The following is a 23,335-nucleotide window of genomic DNA, read 5'->3' as shown; positions in this document are numbered from 1 at the left end:
AAATTCAGACTAAGTTCTTAATCCATATCAAATTAAATATCGGCATTACAGTGTAACATTTCAAGTTTAGGGAGAAAAAAATAAAAATAGAAATTTTTATCCCAGTATAATATTCTGATAAAAAAGTTACAAACTTATATAGACTTATATGGAGCAATACTATCTAACAACCTAAGTTTTTAGATCAAAACCTCACTTAGGTTGCACTCCGTTATTTACACAATTTTACCTTTGTGCCCCCAAAAAAAACTGTGAGGAAATTTTATTATTAAATGTTTGCAAAAACAGTTTGCAACTTTTCATTCATCATAGAAAGCCATGTTCTGATGCTAATGGTTTTCCAGCTGATGTCCAGCATGAGCATCCATAAGCTTACTGAGACTCTTTTTAAACATATCCAGTTGTACCATGAACATGTTTCCATGTGAAGCTCATCCACATTATTGACAAAACCTACTCTTTGACTCAATAGCATAATGCAAAGACCTCATCCTTATGTGTCTCCTAATCCAAGAAAAATACATCCTTACATTTCAATACACTCTTTTGTTCTGTGTTTAAAATTAATTGACCATTATTGACTTTATTTTGTGTGTTTTATTTATCAATAAGTTCATTTTCTTATGATTTGCAGTCACACATTTGTGCATGAAGACACCTACCATGTTAAATGATCATATCCAATTTTCATCTTGTGAAAAGAACAATCTGTAGAAAATAGGAAGCATCTCAGAGAAATACACCAGAAATCCTTACATTTATATTTTGATGTATCAAATAAACCATGTACAATTTTGGGAGTTAATATCATCTTTGTACACTTTAGATTACAGTGCTTAAAATACATTGGAACGCTTTTCCCAAATTCAACAGTAGAAATAAAATAAATAAAAAATTACATAGATCTCCACTTCCACTGAATATATTTCAATCATCGGGGTCAAGTAAACTACAAAGTGACCATATTTTTATTCATTTCTGCACTTCGAATATGGTTCGACATAATGATATTGATATTGCCGCTAGTATATTGCAATATCCAGTGGTTTATTAGTATTGGTAGGCACTTCAATCCTCATATCCCTCTCACTTGAAGGGGATAAAGATGATTGCTTCACTAAAGTGTAGGCACGACAGACAGCTCCAGCCTACCTGTCCATTCCTCGCCTGGCTTCAAGGTGATCGGCTTCTCAATTGCTGCCCCATCAACGCAAAGCATCTGCTTGTACTCTTCATCCCCGAAATCTATCAGGGATTTGGATTTCCTCTCCCACGGATTCCAGACCACTGCAAAAATGCAAACGAGTTATTGTGGACTATGTTAAATGCTATGCTCTGGTCACAAAGGTAAGTTGGCTTATGATCCAACGAAGTGTTTGTAAAATGTAGCAGAGATATTTGTTATCACTTCGCTCAAGTATCTTGGCATCTTCCAGACATATTACAAATTCACAATATTATGCTGAGAGAGACATTTAAACAAAATACGAGTGAACGATGTGTTACAAGTTGGAGTCATTTGCTGCACCGAGGGGAATAACCGACAGGATGAAGGTTTCCAGGATAGAGTGAATATGTTTCTTACTGCGTGGAGAGGAAGAATCCTCAACAGAAACTCACAAGGTACTTTGTTTATGCTGATAGCTAAGAATTTACAAGATAATCATTCTTGAACAGAAACTTACAAATTCTCTATTAGCTGAACACATGGACATCTAAGCTTCTCAGTTTCTCTATTAGGGTCAATTTTCCCAGCTCATAATCTTTTCTCAAAGAGCATAACCATATCACTCCAAATTCAACTAGATTCAAGTTCTATCAATTGAGACATTTACTTAATGAGTTATGGAGGTCTTCATGTCCTCAAAGCAGCTGATGTTATACGATCATATAGTTACTTATATGTTAATCTCCACCCCCATCCCCACCCCCCCCCCCCCCCCCCCCCCCCAACAACAAAAAAAAGAGACTTTTGGATAACTCAGGTTTGTCAAGTATAAGGAATTATGGAAGTCCTGAGTTTACCAGAATTGAGAAAATGAAAGCTTACCTACGTCTGGTAGTCCTTCCTTCCGTATCACAAAGGTCCGCTTTTTCTCGTGGTCAAAAACTCCAATTACATCTGAAGAACTAAGATAAATGCGATCCACCTAAAATTAAGACAACCCGTCATAAGAAAGTGCCTCAACTCAAGCCACAATTTTAAGGACAATCGAAGATAACCATATGGAAACAGCAGCATAATTGCATCTCTTCCTGATCTATAAGGATAAAAGGGAGGAGCATAAATGTAAATTTTAGATTTTCTTTCACCTTGTTATTTCCACATTATGTAAAAGAAAATATCACAATACCAACAAAATCTAGCAGAAAGGAAAGGGAAAAAGAGAATAAATAAATAAAATACAAAGAAGGAAACTCGAATTTCAGAAAATTAAATTTTCCCACAAGTAAACAAGTTCTATTTTTCTTTGAAAACGCATACAAGAAAACATGCCTCTGCGCTACATAACACACCCATCAAGCATCTCTAAACCAGTAATTTAGATTCAGAATAGCTACAACCTTAGTGTTTTAAGACAGGTACGTGAAAAACTTCCCAATGTCATCTAAAGACTACGCAGCTTGTAACGGTAGGGAGTTAATTTACCTCAGATTCAAATGTTAAGGCATCTCCTTGTTCTGTAAAGCGCTCTTTCTGGCATAGGTTGTCAAGGTAGTCAAGAGTCTCCAGCCCCTCTACTCTGACCTCACTGTCAATACAAGTTTATGATCTAAAGTTCAGGCCATGGTGAAGCTATATATAACTTTACTAAAAGCAGGACTAATAGAATGTATGGTAGACAAAGAAAAGTTCATCATTTCTACCCCAGATATAACAGAAACTATAGTACAACATGTTTTTCTTCCCTGTTTTGAACTGATTGTTGATCATAATCATACCTACAACCTGTTGCTTTCTAAAATACTTTATATAATGTCATGAAGTCTCATAGCATTTTCTTAGAGTTTCCAGAGTTAACAAGGCTGTTTGTTCTTGGCAGATAAGTTAGAAAACTCCCAAATGGACAAGGGGAAGATATATATATAAGGGGCTTCTAGGTTCACAGTCAAAATGGTATTGCCACAGCCCCTCTCACGTGGGTGGGTCTGATTCATGCAAGTGCAAACTGCAAAAGCAGACATTTTAGATACAAATTGAGCAATTTACATACTATAATTTTTAATTCATAAGTAAATGACAAGAAGTAACCTTGCTGCCAACCAAGGGGAAGGATTAGGATGTCATACAGTCTTCCATTAAAATGCCCCCACAAAATAAGGTTTGTGGTAAGACAAGAAAAACATTATCGTCATTTTGTCCTAAAATTTTTCACTTTCTTTTCGTCCTCATTCCTTGTGGGCCTGTGGCAGACCATCTGCCTCTTGTTTTACCCTATACACCAGAAAATGGTCAGGGGGATTCTCCCCTTCACCTCATGAATGGATAGCTCGGACTCCCAAAAGGAGGCCTTCTTTTCGCTCCACCTAAGCTACGCAAGAAAGGCCGAAGGCCAATACCGGTAACATTCAACTTGCCTCTTTTAACTGTTGGTTGAATACAGAATACTGTATCAGATTAGGTAAAAAGGTATAAGAATATAGATCAATCGCTCTTGTTTGTCAGTGTTAAAGACATTGGTGATGTGGCGCCACCGCCAAATCACTACATTCCTCACTTTGCTGCCTTTGATTGATTAAGGTAAGGATGCTTCACGTTTGTATGTCTTCCTACGATGGGGATATTCTTATCATTCCTCAGAGAGTGGGAAGGTTACGTTCCCCCTATTAAGCAAAAGAAAATATATTCAACTACTAAATGTTGTAAGATGGCCAATCTAGTAGGTACTATTGCTATTATATTGGACATTAGATTAATTTGTTTCTTTAAACAGCAGGAAAAAGTGAGAAATAATAACCAGCTTCATAGTACATAGAAAGCATCCATCAGAGATGGTAAATAATAATTGAGTCTCATCTCAACAAGGATCTTCTGAACTTTACCTGATATCAGAAACAGCGAAGTAGGTATGATATGCAATTGAGAAACTAAATGGCTTGCAGTTGATATTCCTAATGCGAGATATCATGGTGAGATAACCATCGGCTGACAGAGACACCCTGAGACGAAATTCAAACCTGAAAAAGACTGTCCATGTTATTAATTCAGCATCCAAAGGGAAGTCGTTGATTGATCTTTACTAAATATGAATTGCATCCTGTCTCGGCGGCCAAAATATGCAAAGATATTGATATGTGAAACATGCCTATAATATGTTCCTATGATGGTCCTAATAGGATTAACTAGTCTTTCCTAATATATTCTAATTTGATTCACATGGGCAAAAGTTTCGGTGTCATACATCAATGCCTCTATATAAAACTTTAAGTGAAAACATCAAGAAGGTATTAAAACATTGAAGCTCATACCTATGAGGCCAGGCCTTCAGGTCTTCTTCAGATGATTTTAGTAGCAAGTCAGTATAAGCTTTGCCACCGGAATCATTTGGGTGCAGAGGAGGAGGATTATCATCAATGACCCAGATCTTGTTCCTGGCGAACCCATGTTGCTCTAGTGACCCACGGTTTCCGAACTTTACACATATATTGGAGCAAACAAATTAGTCGTTTGTAAAATCGTTACTTATCCTAATCTCAACAAGTAAAATAATACCTGAGGAAAACAAATAGGAATTCCTCCTCTCACAGCTGCTGGTGGCTTGAAGATTGCCTGACAGTCGATGAACCCAAAGAGAGAAAAAATGAAATTGGTTATTCTACAATAATCAAAGAAATGCCACATTGATCCAAACAATTGATTAATATCATATGATGCACCTATAAAAAAGGAAGAGTTGTTTGTGTAGAAGGTACAAAGAGGCTGACCAAAATTCACGTGGAATGAAGTAATTAAAAACGGCTTGAAAAATCTAAATATAAGAGAGGACATTGTGTATAATGGGAAAGAATGGAAAAAGACAATTCAAGTGGCCGACCCCATCTGTATGGGATAAAGGCAAGGATGATGATGATGATGAATTGATTAATATCATAGTGACACTTTGGCATACTGGAACAACATATAGATGGTTTCATAATTCAATTCTTGAAAAAAATGACTCGGAGAGAATATTATTGCATCTTAAAATAAAAATAAAAAGTTTATGATGGTCTTGTACTGAAATTCTCCAAAAAGATTTATTTGGGGATCATTCATGACACATGAGAACTTCATGAAATTTTAATTATTGCCAAATAGCACTTACTAAATATGGGAATTCATTTAAATTTATTGAGTATAAAAAATTCAAGAATATCTCACACACTGAAGAATTTTATTGCAAAAGATAACATAAAAAAAAAAAGTGCAGGACAATCAGAATCTAATTGAAAAGTTCACCTTACTACTTGTGAATAATAACTCTTCTCCCCGGTCAGTCTTCCATGAAAGAACTTGCCCTCCATGCAAGCTAACCTGGTTGAATCTCACACACACACACACACACACACACACACACACACACACACAAATCATCAATATATTGTGAGCTTAATTCTGCTATATAACTTTAAAAACAGACGAAATTCAACTGCAGCAAAGAAACAGTGCAGAAGGGAGATTGAAGGTTATAACCTGCACCGAAGCACCCCGTGGATTTCGAAGCACAACCTGATCAATTCCATTCTTGTCCTTGGTAATCTCGACAATTGCTCTCGGATCCCCGGCTGCTGCAGAAGGATTCATTTCAAACACACGAAAGGGAACACAAATTGGAAGAAACAAGAAGACAAAACTCTGTGTCTCTCATAACCCCAAACAGAACTTTCTACTTACTACCCAAAAACTGAGAGGAACAACTATTATTGAGCTGTATTAAAAGCTCATCAATCAATGAAGCAGTTGAGAATCTGAACTTCTTCCTACACTTTTTTGTCACCTTTCTTGTGAAAAAAACACCTATATTTTCTCGTGAACAGAAACCGAAAATCCAACCAACATTTTAACTACCTTAGTCTTTGCTCAACCTTGAAATTTGCAAATATTCAATGACCCTCAAAACCTAACTTTCACAAGTCAGACTCTATCCCCTAAAACCCAGAAATTTCAATATTATACAAAATTTTCAACAAAAAGAAGTGTTCAAAATAAGACCAGACAATCATAAGTTTCAACTGAATGTTCAAAACACAAATCCAAACAAAATAGTCGTGAAATACAGTTATATGTCAAGAAATGAGCATAAACAATAGATATATGGTTAGGGTCAAGTACACCTTTCTAGAGACGATGATATTACCTCATATGTGTTTTGGAGTGTGATTGACTCGTAATACCACGTGGGAACACACAGATATTTCTATATATATATATATATATATTATTGTGTATGAGTTGGCAAAATCAGCAGCGTTCTCGATTCTGAACATGCGACCAAGATTACCTGAACTAACGCCCACTGAACGAGAGTTAGATATTTGACCCCTCAAAATTTCTTATATTCCACTTCTGGTCCCCCCAAAGAGTGTCCTGGTTTATCTCTGATAGGAGAAAAAATAAATAAAAATAAATATAATAATAACAATTAAAACAAAGGTTGAAGAACCATGAGTGCGGAATGTGGATATTCAGCTCCATCCTTATTACAACGAAATCGGTTGCTAATGATTTTGCATCATCTATGAGATATAAACGTTTCGGTAAACGATTAAAGTCTTCTGTCTAAGCAGTGGCGGATCCAAGGGAGGCTTGGGTGGGCTTGAGCCCCCCTCTCCCCAAAATTTTTTTTCTTCTTTTTTTTTTTTAAGTATAGGTATATTTAGCCCAATATTTAAAAAAAAAAAAATTAGTAATAGTATTAGCCCCCTCGATAGACAGGGGAGAAAAGAAAAGAAAAGAAAAAATAGTATTAGTTAGGAAAGAAAAGAAAGGATAGTAATAATTTTAATTCGTGTTTCGATAGATAGGGGAGAAAAGAAAAAAAAGAATAATTATTCTTGTTTGAATAAGACAAAGGAGAGAAAAGAAAATAAAGAATAGTGACCAAATTACTTTCTTACTCTTTCATAACCACTTCACATATTATCCATTTCCAAAATCTCACATAGGATATTTGGAATATTTCTTTGTAACAGTTCAATGCAATGGGTAAAAACAAAAGTAAAAAAGAAAAAAGAAAAAAATAAAAATAATGGATGAAAACAAAATTAGGATATAAATGGAATAACTTTTCTTTATAATAATTTGTAGAGGGTATTTTTGGTATTAAGATTTTACAACTCCCTATCTCTCCCTATCTTCTCAAATTATGAAAGAAAGCTTATAAAGAATAAGGAGGGATAGCTATCCCTCCCTTTCTCTCCCAATCCTTTCTTTTCTCTCCAATTAAGTTACCCAAATACGCTCTTACACTATCATCTCTTTTCTTTTCTCTCCCTATCCCTCCAAATCAACCCTACCAAACACACCCTAAGTCACAATTTTAAAACAAAGGCCCAGCCAAATAGGTCCAAGCAAGCCCTAAAGAATCACTAAGCCAAAGCGCAGAGAATTCCTAAATTCCTAATCTTTCACAAATCAGATAACTCACTTCTTCTCTTCCTCTAACGTTTAACCCTATTTCCTTTAAAATTTTTCAATTCTTTAATCTTTCGATTCCCAATTCCCCTTATTTAATATTAGGCTCCCATTGACAATTCCTAGATTCGCCCTTGTGTCTAAGTATCATTTTTCTTTTCATTAATCACAACTAGTAGTGAATAGTAATAAGTGTCAACTGTCAACCAAGTATGAACATAACATTTTTAAGGAATTTAACCTTCCCAGTCTAAACATCACAATAGTAAGATGGTGTTAACCTCAAAAGTTACCTTAGGTAAAAAGTCATTAGAAGAGGGGGTGAAACGTAAATTTTGAAGGTATCGTAAAACCATTCTTTATAGTAAGTACCAAAACAGAAGTCAATAATGTAATTGACATCTGAAAAGTTGAAACAACATTGTTTAATTATTTTAAGCATAAAAAAATTTCAAAATTAGACCACCCTTTAAATTTCTTGAGAGCATACTCATGTTGAATAGATGCGCCCCATTCAAACAACATTATGTAATTTTATGTGTCCCACAAGTGCCTGTTTAGCTCAAATTCCACTCAACTCAACCATTTTGCAATTATTTGAAACAATTACATGAATAAAATATAAATCATTTTGCTCTATTTGATAATATACTATTAGTGAAATCACATGTTACAATATTTTTTCTTTATATCTTTTCTTTAACAATGTTTTCAACGTTCGGCCCACATGCAAAATGATGTAACAAAATTTTTGCCCCATAAAAGTGAATTTTGACCCATAAGGAAATCGTTCTTAGATTTGTCCAGAATGTTCTAACTTGGTCCAATTAGTACGAAAGAAGATGTAGTCTAGGGACGCGAATTCTCTAAAGTGAGATTCTCATACGGTCCCTGCGGTGAGTTTGTGATCTATATTTAGTCACGTTTTTTTTCAGACATTGAGACCGCGTTTGACAATTACACTACCATTATAAATAACATTAGAGGAGTCTAAAAGGTAATATCACTATTTGTAAGAGATAACATAGCTACTTAAAAAGTAAAGGTTGTTGACAGCCAAATATCTCATAATCTCCTTCAAAATCCTCTTTAAATTAACAAAATAGACCATTTTAATCGTCAAAATAAGGTATGCACACAATAGAGACTAAGTAATATCACCTATAAACGTAACTCAATTCAACATATCATTTATGTTATTATTTGAAATTGAAGTATTTTTAAAACACTTTAACATGTTAATTTAAAGAATTTAAACCAAAATTAAAGTCACTTGGATTAACTTTAGACAACAAACAAAACACTTGATATTTCCAAAAATAATGAAAAGAGACATCTTTTTTTTTTTCTTCCAAATATTAAAAAAAAAAAAAAAAAAAAAAAAAAAAAAAAAAAAAAACCATACACATAAATTATTTAACATATCTTTGAGAAAAAATTGACAAAATTTAATATTAATTGTCACAAAAATTATTCACATAGTATTGAAAAACTAATAGTCACACATAAATCTAACTCAATTCAACATATTATTTATATATATTTTAAGTTAAATTTTATCATAAAAAATAGAACATCCAAAAAAATAATCAGTGTTAATTTAAAGAGGATTTTAAAGGAGATTATAAGGTATTTGGCTGTCAACAACCTTTACTTTCTAAGTAGTGAGGGGTAATGATGATGTTAATTTTTAGACTCCTATAATGTTATTTTAACACTTCTCTTTATGAAATTTTGACGATAAAGGTGTCTAATAATATTTCTTTAGCACGATGGTATAACCAAAAAAAAAAAAAAGAGGGACTAGTACAATTCCATTACTCGCCCTACCATAGAAAGCAATTAGGCTCTTATGAGTTTGAATTTTTTTTTTTTTTTTCAAGGAAAAAAAAAAAAATCCAACTCATCCAAACACTCAAGGAAACAAACATTTACTTATGGGGATACCCTCTATATAAGATAATTAAAAAAGGAGTTATATAACTCGAATTTGCTTATGCCAATTCATAGCATTGTGGGAGGACCAGCGAGAAAGTATATAATACTCTAAGGGTATTATACAAGTGGAATTTCCCGCCCAATGCACAGTTATAATTTTTTAATTAAAAATTGTCCATTTCCCGTCTATCAAGTCAAATTAAGAATTTTCATGTACATTGGGCGGAAGTACCACGTTTAAGTACCTTACACTCTCACCGTTTGTGGTTCCAACTTCCAGGAATCACAAAGTTAGTTTACAAGGAAATCTTGGCCAACAGAACAAAAAAACAAGTTAATAACATTATGGAAGAGTTCAAATAAAAATTAGCTGCACATATTTTGACATTTAACTTGCAGTTGTACAGACAACAGAGAAGAACTGCAAAGATAATACAATACACTACTGTTTACCTCTAACTACTACCCAATTACTGCAACAAAACCAATAGTGCATTGGTTAACCACATCATTAGGAGTCAAGACTCAAAAAATGAAGCTTTGCATTCAACAATTACTTTCCATCCTGTTTTACCTACCTAATTACCTGTGCTGCCAACTAACAACTTATCATACAAGTAAATTTGGCTTTCAGTTGTGGGTCAAAATCACAGATCTATCTAAAAAACAGGTGGAAAGTACGGTTGCAGACCATCGCGAGCTCAATTGGCCTCTAGCAACAGTATCTGTCTTGATTTGATCATTTGGAGTTCGGTCCCAGAACTAGAGTTCTCAGGGATGTTCTTGTATTCTCTGCCCTAACTTATTATGCCAACAGAGTCTGAGTTAGCTGCTATAAGTGAGTCATCGGCAATATTAAGTAGTGCCAAGTTGGATGAGTTCTGATCTGGAACTATTTTTCCGGGCTGTTCTAGTTGCGAATTATCTAACTTTTCCTGCAAGATCATGCACATGTAAGTGCAGTCATTAAAAATGCACATACAGTCTGAATTAGTGCAGTCATCACGCGATCCTGGCTCATATATGGTGAGGTTTTAAGCTTGCTACGCTAATCATATATAGTCTAATCCAATTGTAATATGCCAACCTGACCCAGAACATAGTAAAACAAAAAGAATTACATAGGGTTGAAAATACCATTAATGCAGCATTTTCAAGCCTCACTTTCTCAGATTCCTCTGTTAGTTGTTTTATTTCAGATTTGAGATTCAAATTTTCCACTTTCAGGGATTCATATCTCATCATCAGTTCCTCAGTTTCAGCCTGGAGAACAAGAACAGAATAAACCAGAATGACAAACTAGTTCATACAGCTCCGTCAAAAGTCAGAACCCCTGATATTAAAATACCTGCTTCCGTAGCCTAGACCTCCTAGCAGATTCTCTGTTAGCCTGTTTCCTCCTCTCTCGTTTCAGCTGTCGCTCATCCTGGGTAAACAAGCAAAGAAGGCAAATGAAATTTGAATATAACTTCACTCGAATAACTTTTCAAAAAATAAGCAAATCAACAAGCTTCAAGAAAAATGCACTACCGAGCTAGGCCTTAAAGCTGGCAATGTCTCAACTTTTTTGGCTAATTGAACAAAAAACTTGAGGACAGCCCATGTCTGTGTTTTTCACCATTCATGTGGTTCAATAGTAATGTAGTGTCTGTTTATTTAATTATGTTTATGAGTAACGTAGTGCTCGTTTAAAGAAACAAGAAGGGTATATGGGTACAGATTACATCAAACTGTCTCAACTTATTTAAGGACAAACAGAAGTATATTAATACGAGTAGAAAATTTAAAGCATGATAACATAGCAACCACCAAACAGAAAAAATAAATAAATAAATATTGCATATCAGACCTGTACCGGAACTTCAAAAGGCAGCCCTACGGCAGCTGTGGAAGCAGCACAAGCTGCAATAGCTTCTGTCCCAAATGGATGTTCTGGATTTACTGAAACATTTTCAGGAGCTACTGTAATCCTTGAAACCCTAGTGGAATTCATGTGTGCTTCCCCTTTAGGTATGGGGCTGTCCTGTGTATGGTCTTTAACATTGTTCTCTATTACACAAAAAGTAAAGGAACAAATAAGCCAGGAAAAAATGAATAGTCTTTCTCCAAGTATACAAGACAGGAATGTATATCCTGTTCCATGATTTATGTCAGTTTTACGCCAAAAACACAATATACACTGTCAAAGCCAATATCATTAGGAGAGGGAGAGCTAGAGATTTTTATTTCAGAAGGATGGCCACTAAAGGGCTAACCCTGTCAAAGCCAGACTCCAGTCCAATGCACATGCCACAATACTCCCTTGATAATTCTATTAGGGGCTTAATCGTACCAGTTAATAACATGCTCATTGAATTACTTCTCCTCTTGCTTTGGTGTGCCTAAAATATAGAGAACATCATTACTTTTAACTTCATGTTCTGTGTCTTATACTTGTCTAAGGAAAACAACGAATAAAAAAAGGTAACATAAAGAAGAATCCTCACTCTTGTATTTACATCACTTCCATCACTAGAAGCGTCACTACCACGTTCAACACTGCAAATGATCAAAAAAACAGGAATCTTGGTTATGTCCAGAGAGAAATCCATTAAACGTAAAAACTTTACAACCAAAAAATTCTACTAACTGAAATCTATTAAATAGAGCATGACTTCAATTTTTGAACCAAGCAGCAATGGCACAGTGCAGGAAGAGAAGCAAGTTTACAAGCTCACCCAGTTTGCTCACTGGAAAGAAACAAGTGGATCAAAAAATAGCTCTAGGTTAGCAAACCTCTGCGATGTCTCATGGACTGTTCCCACAGCATCAGCCTCAGCAGTGTCTTTGCCGACTGGCACACCAAGTCCATCCAACCTTTTCAATTTCTTTTCTAACCCTTGGTCCGTACTATCTGGTAATTTAGTATGCATTTCTGTACTTACAGGAGTTGCAACCTGCGGAATGGTGAATATGTTTTAAGTTGAAGAGTAAATTTATGCTTCCAATAACTCATCCAAAACAAAAACAATTCATAAATGATTAAAATAAAAGACTACTGTAATTCTAATACCAGTTTTTTCCCTCAGGCACTAAAACATTAAGTTAACTGTGGATGTAACCTCTTGTGGTATTCAAACAGTTTACAACATCCAGAACACTGGGAATATATGAGGCAGTGTGTAAAAAATTCAAGAATAAGATGGGAAATGGTTAAAGATGAATCTAACCAGTGGAATTGAAAGAATTGTCAGGAGAGAGAGAGAGAGAGGGGAAGTGGGGTTGAGTAATCAGTTGGAACAGTTCACTAGTTTTGACAATCATATGGAACTAAGTTGTAGCAGTTAAGCTTCTTCTTCTTTATTTTTCCCTGGCAAACTAGGGGGAGGGGGGACTTGAACACGGACACACCTGCTCGAGGAGCTGGGCGCTCTACCAACTAGGCCACTAGGTAATGCCCAGTTGTAACAGTCAAGCTAATATATAATTTTTCTTGAACTAAAATAAAGGAAGTTCTTCTGAGCTATTTATTACTTGCAACCTGCCAATAGAAGTTTGCAACTAGGAAACTGAAGTTGTAAGAGCAATAACGACTTACAAGAGGAACTGCAGGATGAGCATAAACAACACCATGAGAGTAAATTGTTGGATAAGGCACTCCATAAGGTGACATCAGTTGCTGAGACATTATTGTGTCAAATAGAGAATGAGTTCATCAGATACTCCAATTGGTACATAGCTACAACTCAGGCCTACGATAGAAAAAACAAAAGGGGAAGGCAGGGGAGGCTCATGGAAACAGAGGATTATGGAATACCTGTGGCGAAGCCCACATATGCGATTGAGGAAGCTGACCTTCTGTGACTGGAGAGTTGAAATACTGTGGTGGTAAAGGGACTCCAGGCCCATAATATGCCTGAAGGTGAAGCAAATTTATTGTATTAAGAATAATTTCAAGCAATTGATAATAATACAGCTTTCTGATGTTCAAAAGGTCCAATGAACTTGATGGCACGTGCAGAAAGAAAGATGCATGTATAAAAAGAATAACCTGGATAGATGCCCAATTAGGGTAGAGATGGATGTTAGTCTGTTCCTGCCAATGGCAATGGATGGAATCAGACCCAGAAGAACAATGATGTGCTCTCTCTCTATTTCTCTTCCCCTCCATCCCCCACCCCTCCCCCATCTCTCTCTCACACACACACACAAAAACACAAACTACATGCATGCAGTAAATAGGTTGAAGTATAGATCAACTATCCCTGGCATACAACCGTCATAACTAATTTGGAACTAAAAGGCCATTACCGCACAAAAATAAATGTGTGCAGTAAATAGGTTGAAGTATAGATCATCCCTCCCCTGACATACAACCATCATAATTCATTTGGACTTAAAAGGCCATTACCAAGTGCTGGTCCCACCTACGCGTGGTGTTGGGACAGGATAATTATTCATTTGGAATTGTTATTATAAAAAAAGAAAGTCATCTGCAGTTGTTAAAAATACACAATAAATGTATTATATATACTTCACCACGTCATGAAGAGCTAACCTGTGCAGATGGAGATGCTTTCTCAGATTTTGAAGATTTATTGTCTTCACCACTTCCCATTTTCAAATTCCAAAAAAGATGAACTGCTACGAAGCGGATGCAGATCTCACAGTGCAGTACCTTACTTATTCCTTTTTCCAAAAAGAAAAAATAAAATAATCAACATCAAAGAGAATAAATATAAAATAAACATAAAACTGTAAAAGTAATAGGACACTGGGATGCATAAGACTGCAATTAAAAAGAATAACAAAAAAAAGATATGCACCAATAAAGAATGCTCAAGAGATCAAACATTATAGTCTCATTGTTTCTCTGGCAGCACACATACAGCACAGGGGTTGTGGTCACAAGCATACTTATATCACATCAGCTTCAGGCACAGGTTCTCTCTAACCGGGTAAAGCAAATTTCTTTACCAATTCATCCTAACAAACCATTTATTAACTTTCAAAGAGCCTCAAAAATCGACTTGTTCAGTTTTGGAAGTTAAGAGTACAAAAGTTCAAAGATGGTGATGCAGTACATAAGAAAATCAAGAAATAGCAAATTTAAAGGAGTTGAATCTTTAGGAATTGGTTAGACTTCATGGTAAGCCCTCTTAGGACCTCAGACCTCTTAGTTGGTCTTACTTTATAATTCTTCAGTTCAGTTTGCTGCTGGTTTTATGTAATCCTTCAAATTCAATAATACAAGTCTCAAGTTTCAACTTTTATGTTCCTATTAAAATGCAGGCATATCTATTAACCTTACATATACATGTGTGATCCTTCAAATTCAATAGGGATCATTCCAGAGAATTTTCACAACTTCTAAAGCCATTTGGAATAATGTGATGCAATGTGAAGCCTAAAGGATTCTAGAATTGACTAGTGGATTTTCTTCTACTTCTTCTAACCCCAAGGGGTTGGCCTAGTTGGAAAAGACTTGGGCCCTGGTGCCTCATGAAGCATCAAGTCTCAGGATCAATTCTTACTAGGTGCAAATAATTCCTTGAAGGTTAAGGCATTCAGTGTAGTCATCATACACCATGGGTAAGGCATTACCAAATCTGGTCTCGGGAGAGTCTTTAAAGAGGGAGGACTTGAGAAAGACCTAACCTTTGATATTTCACAAAGTGACTACTCTAAGTCTCAAACTTGAGCATCTTAATGCAGAACCAGGCATACATTATGGGAAAGGGCATAGATATGAGTACAAAGTGATTTGACTTGTAAAAGGCTTGCTCAATAGAAAGAACGAATTTCTCAAGAAAAGTTGACAATAAATTTGCTAATAAAGGGGAGAATAATCCAAATATAGGGGAGAAGTTGAAAAATGACTATAAATGGCGTACCAGAGAATAATGCATGACTCCATTGAGTTGGATAATCGTCAATAATATGCATTTCAATCAGAGTACCGGAGAAGATGGGCTCATGTAATAAATCCCAACTAGTAGCAACTAAGCCTTGGTGAATTGAGTTGAGGTGTATAATTCTCTTCCATTTCTTATCTTATATCTTTAATTACTTTAGAGATAAAAACGTACACTCGCACCATCCCCCGGCACATCAGAACCAAAAATAACTTCACTTTGTTTCAAATGGGAAAAAAAATAAGAAACATGCACTGAAATTTTTTTTTTTTTTTTTGCACCTGGCAATGGTTAGAGAGTTAGAGTTAGTAGTGACTTAGTGGGGTTACGGGGAAGGGGATTCGAACTTAGGAGGATAGGGTGGGGGCAATTAAGGCCGGGCCCTTTACCACTCGGGCAACACCGCCACACTTAATATGCACTGAATGAGGCATGCAACTGTTTGACTATGAAGTTGGTCTATCATGCCATTGAAATCTTCCAATGACATGAGATGTACCAAAGGCCATTATTAACATAACCTTTGACATTATTTCACACCAATGGCTGCTCTCAGAGTCGAAAACTCATCCTCACGCTTTCCGAGCCCCTTAGCATGCCACTAGATATTCTCTCATCAGAAACAACTTTTTGTCATTAATCTAAGTTTAGGGTTAATTGGAAGTTGAGTTTTTATTCATATAATGTACCCAAATTGTTCTAAACAATGTGAAATTACAGAGATTACAACTTCATACTCTACAATTGCATCGTATCAAACATCTCAACAGTCAAATTTCAAGTTTTCATCAAAATAAATAATAATTAAACCAAAAGATCAACAAATCAAAGGCGTAAAATTGAACATACCTCTTAAATATCCCCAATTTTCCCTCCTTTTCACCTCCAAAACGAACGCCCATAGACATACATAAATATATATGTACGTAGACAAAATGCTTTAGCCGTAACGATTTTTAGAACTTCAAAATGCGAAAACCTAACCCTAATTCGTCACTTTCAGCATTTGCCCTTTCTAGCTCTGCACTCTCTCTCACGAATCACAGGAAATGTGAGTTTTCACCTTTCACACAGAGAGAAAGAGAAGAAATGGCCACGTCAGGCGACGCGTGTTGATGTGTGGAACAGTGTTTAACACTGAGGGACACTGAGGGGTCGGAGAGTAGGTGAGTTGGCAGTGACGTGTAGTTAATACTTTATCACGTGGCTTCTTTTTAACCGTACGTTTGGTATATCATTAGCTGATCTGGTGTATCTTGGCTCTTGTCACGGGCTTACTTGGTTTTTGGTATTTCTATATACATTTTTCCTAAATGTATTTCTATATATATTAATATGGGTAAACTGCAAAAAAAAAAAAAAAAAAAAAATGTCTACATATAGAGAGATTTGTATTTATATGCACTCCGGATTTTTATAAAGTGCATATAAATCTTTGTATTTTAAAAAATTATAGCAAATTGCCCCTATTTGTCAATTTTGACCAATTTTAAGGGAATTTTTTTTTTTTTTATAAACAAATAATAAAAAATAAAGTAAATTAAAAATAGAAAAAGCAAAAATAAAAAACAAAAACAATAGAAATCGCACTGGACAATTATATGTATTTTGTAAAAATAAAAAAACAAAACAAAAAATAAATATTATTTTTTTTTTTTTTGGAATTTTTACAAAAAAATAAAAAATGCCCTTATTTTTTATGTATTTATTTTAATTTTTCTTTATTTTGTCTAAAGCACATTTTAGGTATTTCAATCTTCAAATTGAAGAATTATCTTTATTTGCTCAATTTGAAAAATATAATGAGGTTTTTTTAATAACCAGCTAAATGAGGTAGGCACTTTACTAACTAGCCCACCAGATAATGTCAAGCTATGCGACAATGTGAATTACTTGCTTGGCCTCATTTTTATTTATTTTTATTCTTTTTCCTTTTTTTACTTTTTTTTGGAGATAAATTATATTGACCTCCCTGAAGTTTGCGCAAATTATACATGGATAGACCATTCAGCGTTTCTTACTTCGTCAAAGTAATAAACGTTGAATGGCCTACCCATGTGTAATTTGTCCAAATCTCAAAGTATGTAAGTGTATTTTACCTTCTTTTTTTTTCCCTTGAGTTTATTTATTACTTTATTTTATCTCATGATTATTAGAACATAAATGTGAAAGAAATTTTCTCTTACTCAAATTTCTCTATTTGCTATCATTTCAATTTTATTTGCTCTTATATATATATATATATATATATATATATATATATATATATATATACATTTTGACTCGCGCAACAATGTGTAATTATTATCACCTCACCTCTAGTCGAGAATGACTTCCCTACACTGGTGACACCACGTTATAATGTTTCCGATTTTCGCCATTTTTCATTTTTTTAGAATTTTTTGATTTTTCGAGAATATTTTCATTTTTTCTCGTTTTGCATGCCGGCACACCATGGAGTGTGTCGAGTGTATCCGAGAGTTAGCTGAGGCATTTCATTAAGTTCAGGACTCTTTGAAATGTAAGAGTTGTCATTTCGGCTTTTTTCCGTTTTTCGAGCTAGAGGGTCCCAAGTGGGACCCGCTGCCGGGACTGTTGTGTACGGAGACTATATTTTGGGTCCATTGCATTTCCTACATAATTATTTTGTGCATATTTATATGGTGGTGTGTTATTTTATGTGGTTGAGATTTAATTGGATTAAATATATATATATATATATTTCAAAAATAAATGGTGGGATATTTTTTGATAGGACCCTCCACCTATATGATTTAGTGGCCAAAGAGGCCATTTTGGCCTCATTCTTCTCTCTCTCTCTCTCTCTCTTTCTCTCTCTCTCCCGTAAGCTCTCTCTCTCTCCCGTAAGCCCTCTCTTTCTCTATTTCCCTTCTCTGTTTCTTTTTCTTTTCTTCAAAACTTCAATCTTCAATTTCTCCCTCATATTTTGGAATTTTTGGGTGCCTTTTTCGGCAAAATGGAGACCTCGTCGAGATCTACACATTGATAGGAGCAATTCACACTTTTGGCCACCCTAGGATTTTAGAAATCTAGGGCTTGGAATCGGGGGTTTTGCATCATAAGAGGTAGGGGTTTCTAATGCGCAATTTCTTACTCCTTTGTGAATTTTCCTTCTTGAATTATTGTCTAGCATGTTAATTGTGTTGATCTTTCTTTTAAAATGATTAAATTATTGTAAACAAAGTATGTGACTATGTGTTTAGTTGAAATTACATCAAATAGCATACTTGTATGAATTAATTTTATATTCTAAATGCTTACTATGCTTGATTATTGTTGAATGTAAGCATATTGTATTTTTTGGAAATTCTTGTAAAGCATGCTAAGTGGTTTTGTAATACCCCTAATTTTAAAAGGATAGTCTCGGCATTTATTTATTATTTTTATTGTATTTTTGCGTGATTATTTGGTTTAATTATTTTTATTTATTAATTTGATTTAATTGTTTACCTATGTGACATGTATTTAAATTGAATTAAGTAATCAATCTTTTATTATTTAATTGGCATTTATTGTTTAAGTGTTTTTAATTGTTTAATTGAGTTATTTAATTAGAATTAATTGGTTAAGTGTATTTAACTATTTAATTGGATTTTTTTGAATTTAATTATGGTTTAAGTTATAATTAGCTCTGGGTTGCAATTCACGTATAGATAAGCCGTAATATGGTAATAGAGATAGGTTCATGGGCCGACTAGGCTTAGAATTAGGGCTCTGTCTCTAATTGAACAAGGATTAGGGTTTAGGATTTTTTACGCCTATATATACACGGTTATAATCTGTATCAAGGGTTGGAAAAACCCTATTCATGTACCAAAGATACAGAGAGAGAAACAGAGAGCAGTTGTGGGAAAACAGAGTGAGGCTTAAGAGGAATTGTACAGAGAGGTGCAAGGAGGTTGAGTAAGGATTAGAGACGGAGTTATAGGAAGCTTGACGGCGTTCAGAATTGCCGGAAAACTTAGAGACGACGCAGGGATTTCATAATTTAAATCACAGGCAAGTTCTTCTCTTTCTCCTTCTCTTTGGCTCGTGTTCTGTGCACCTAGATAATCTCTAGGGTTTAATCAATCAATAACTGGAAGATATATGTTTAATATATGTCATATGAATGATTTGTTTATGTTGAAAACCATTCTGTTACAGTTCATGCATGGCTCGTTATAGTTTTCTGTTTTTAAGCATATTGCTCTGTTGTAACTCTAGTCTTTGGAATTGTTTTTAATCTCTGTAAATGAACCATGGGAATGTTATTGGGATTGATATAAGATCCTTAGGTTCAGTGGTGAAGAGGAACAGAGGGTTTGGAAGAGAACTGAAATTTTCTTAAACATGTTCCAGTGTTGTTTTCCAAGCATGTTAGTTTAATGGTTTTGTTTAAACTCTGTAATTGTTTTCAAATTTATTGTAAGCAACCTTGGGAATGCTTCTAGACTCAATTAAGACTCCTAAGATTAGTTTTAGAAACCAATAGAGTGGTAGGAATTGATCAGAGATGGAGCAGACGGACTGAAACGAAGCAACGGGGACAGAAGCTCTAGGCTGAAAAAGCCTGCTCCCAAAATTTGGAGCAGGCTCCATCTTCAATTTTTGTTTTCTGTTTGTTTTTTTTTAGCTTTGTACGTACTGTTTAATACTGTTGGAGCATGGAGACTATTTGAGTGAATCTGAAACTTTACAGAATGATTAAGGAATGAATTTTGGGTGTTATTAAGACCTTAAATTGATTAAGGTTTAATTCTAAATTGTCGTGACAAACAGTGTAAAATTTAAGGCACTTCCTATGTTGTTAACAAATGGAAGATAAATTAATTGTTGAATTAAATTTCAGCAAGTTGATGGAATGTAATGTGTTTATAAAACTTGTTTTAAAATGCATTCAAATGCATGATAAGGACATTTAATTATTAATTTTGATCTATGCATACTTAGGAGGCTAGTTGCTGAATTATTAAATCGTTTCCTGCAACTATATGGTTAATGCTTGGATTTAAATTGCTGAAACATTAAACAATCTTTTGAAATTGTTTTAGTAATTTATTGGATAATAATAGGATTATTTAACCTATTCACATGCATGATGGAGTCCTTGACATATTAAATTTGGTCTATGAATGCTCTGGATGTTAGTTGTTGATTTATTAAATCATCTCCTGCAACTATATGGTTAAATTTTTGGATTTAAATTGCTGAAACTTTAAATACTTTTCTGCAATTATTTGGATAGTGGTTTTGGACTGTAGATTACTTGTTCATTATGTATACATTATAATTTACCTGGATGTGGAGGATTGTATGTACTGGTATGGGACGGTGACATACTAAGAACGGTTTAGCTCAAAACGCCTAAACCTAACCTAATGGATTAAAGGAATGGATTTATAAATATTGAATCCTAATTTTGGTTAAGACATATCAACTGCAACTAAGTTGAATGGCTTCCTGGACTAATGGACGGTAGTTAAGTCACATCAACTGAATAAGTTGAATGACTAACTAGTTGGTTTGTTGTGTGTCAGTTTATTAAAAACTACATACCCTGGATTTGGACGGACTTTATATATATGTTTATGGTACCACGAGCTGAGCTTGAGTCTCAGACTCGTTGGTTAGGGTGCGTATATGCGGTGGATGCGTAGCTGGTTATAATAGGTTGAGGTGTACCCTGTTAGGTCTAGGTACTCATACCCACCTTTGGGTGCGCATTCACATATTGCCTTCTATTCAGGTTGAGACCCCTATTATAGACTAGTGAATGTCCCTTAGTGTGGATATATTTATACGTATGGACTAGATAGATATTGTGAGGTGTCTATGGTGTATCTGCGTATCGGGTCACTGTATGGATTGCAGTTAGATTAGAACTTGCTCATGGGTCTGACCCACTCCTTTATTATTCTTTTCAGGTACAGGACGGTTCCAGCCTTAGAGCTTGATCGTGCTTGTCGAGGACAGTTTCACATTCATCTGATTACGTAGAACTTCTCTCGATGTTTTTAGCATTATCTATTTTCAGTTTTTAGTTTCAGTTGAACTTTTGGTTAGGGTCCACCAGTGGATTCCCAAGTTGTAACCTTGAAGTTTTGGAGGATTGGAGTTTCATTTTTCAGTTATACATGGAGGATTTTATTATTATTATTCCTTTCAATTTTATTCTACTTTTATTGTTTCTTTTTGTCATCTGTGTTCGCTTTAAAATACTTAAATTGTTTGATATTCCCTCTGGTTTGGGCCTGAGCCTGATCAACCCGTGTCTCGGATCTGAGGGGTATCACAAGTTTAGACTTGAATTAAATGTATGATTATGAGTATTGACATGGCATGAAATGGCATGATATATTCATGCATAAGCATTGGGAAAGGAAATGCGAAATTGGTTTTGAAAAAGAATGAAAAGTGGGCTTTGGGAAAAAGTTTACAAAGGTTTTGAGAAAACTCGAACGTTGAGGGGGTACCGAGGGTCCGTGGTGTTAATGTAACCTAGAGGGAACTAGGGAAACCCCCTAGCATGGTTGAGCTATCTGGACCCCAAATGACGCCATGGGGTTACTAAGGGTCAGGGACAGTGGCGAATCCTTCTCTCGTGTCGCCAAGGGGTCACCGAGGGATGGGTTACGTTAACGGTTTGAAAAGTGAAGAAATGGAAGAAATTTTGAAAATGGGGAGCGACATAGCACGGCATTGCATTTCATGGCACGACATTATTTTTTTTTAGCCTTGAAATTATATTGTATTCTTCCTCGATATAGCATGATCCCATTCCCTTTATTTCTATTCATTATTTGTATTCACGGGCAAGAGGTATGTCTTAAGCACCACTTACTGAGCAATTTGCTCACCCCTTTATATTAACATTTTTCAGGACACCGATGAGAAATGGCGGACGATGATCCACCACATGCTTAGATCGAATTTGAGGCCTTTGTTTTGTAGTCTTTTGTATATGGAGCCATACTCTTTTGTATAGAATCATGTCATTTTGTATAGCCTTAGTGTATTTTGGATGGTTGTGTAACTAAGGAACTTGTGACTATCACCATATTCATGGATTTTAACTTTATGTATCTAAAGCTTAATCTTTGTAAATAAGTAAGGATTTGTAACTCTATGTTTTGGATGAATTGTAATTGATGGGATGTTATATACGTTATTTTTGCATTATGTTGGGACAGGTTTGGGCTTGGATTAAGGTCACAATGGGACCAATGGGGTACCTAAGTGTGTAAATGTTTAACCTTAGGCTTTACAGGGCATTTTTTTAGTTTCTGGACTTGGGGAACCGGTACCTCATTCGGGAACCGGTTCAAGGGGTACTTGGTTCACGTTTTGAGCATTCTGCCCATGTAGAATTGGTACCAAGATTTGGGAACCGGTTCCAGACCTCCCGTGTATATTTTTGCCTTCATAGTTTTATCAGCTCTGATAACTTAATTTCGTTTGGTTATAACTTCTTTGTTCCAAACCCAAATAGGGTCATTCTTGAGTCCATTTTCAAGGATTTTGAGTTAGCTTTCCAATGAGACCAACCTCATCCTCAAATTCCATTCATGTTGAGAGTTATAGCTATTTTAATGAAACAATGTCGGAATTTCCCTTTAACCGTATAAGGGCGCTTTTAGGAAATCATATTCAATGACCGTAGAACCTCATCAAACATCATGGAACGACTAGAATGGTTATTTTAATCTTCATTTGACTAGTCTAAAGGCAAATTACCCTCTCTTATTGTAAAATGACCATTTTACCCCTAGTGTGTCATCGGGTTAGGGTAAAGACCAGGTTAGCGATTCGGACCCAGGGGTTCGGGTCGTTACACACGTCATCACTGTTATTAACTACTTATATCTTGTCATGTAAGAGCATCTCC

At 35.2% G+C, this 23,335-nt stretch overlaps 2 protein-coding genes across 3 annotated transcripts; both read right to left on the bottom strand.

Annotated features, from left to right (window-relative positions):
• Positions 1–729: 729 nt before the first annotated feature.
• Positions 730–6,330, bottom strand: LOC132283480 (putative glucose-6-phosphate 1-epimerase). The gene is made up of 8 exons (XM_059785427.1): positions 5,675–6,330; positions 5,441–5,515; positions 4,715–4,771; positions 4,471–4,634; positions 4,045–4,179; positions 2,651–2,753; positions 2,051–2,150; positions 730–1,287 (listed from the first exon to the last, which is right to left on the bottom strand). The coding sequence occupies exons 1-8, from the start codon at positions 5,783–5,785 to the stop codon at positions 1,118–1,120; spliced, it is 915 nt and encodes a 304-aa protein (XP_059641410.1). The 5' UTR covers positions 5,786–6,330; the 3' UTR covers positions 730–1,117.
• Positions 6,331–9,907: 3,577 nt separating this feature from the next.
• On the bottom strand, positions 9,908–16,536 carry LOC132285536 (common plant regulatory factor 1-like). 2 transcript variants are annotated; one of them, XM_059787723.1, is made up of 12 exons: positions 16,297–16,536; positions 14,091–14,221; positions 13,584–13,628; positions 13,350–13,448; positions 13,131–13,211; positions 12,329–12,489; positions 12,040–12,091; positions 11,886–11,934; positions 11,403–11,602; positions 10,902–10,979; positions 10,691–10,816; positions 9,908–10,488 (listed from the first exon to the last, which is right to left on the bottom strand). In XM_059787723.1, the coding sequence occupies exons 2-12, from the start codon at positions 14,148–14,150 to the stop codon at positions 10,351–10,353; spliced, it is 1,089 nt and encodes a 362-aa protein (XP_059643706.1). In that variant the 5' UTR covers positions 14,151–14,221; positions 16,297–16,536; the 3' UTR covers positions 9,908–10,350. The 2 variants fall into 2 exon arrangements, with proteins under 2 accessions (XP_059643706.1, XP_059643707.1); XM_059787724.1 differs by lacking the exon at positions 13,584–13,628.
• Between the last annotated feature and the right edge of the window lie 6,799 nt (positions 16,537–23,335).

Source organism: Cornus florida, unplaced genomic scaffold, assembly GCF_030987335.1.
Source record: "Cornus florida cultivar Cherokee Brave unplaced genomic scaffold, ASM3098733v1 CherokeeBrave_3.0.0_Hap2_Chr11, whole genome shotgun sequence".
Taxonomy (NCBI): Eukaryota; Viridiplantae; Streptophyta; class Magnoliopsida; order Cornales; family Cornaceae; genus Cornus; species Cornus florida.
Note: the sequence above shows the minus strand (reverse complement) of the source record. Positions and strands in the feature narration are given on the sequence as shown.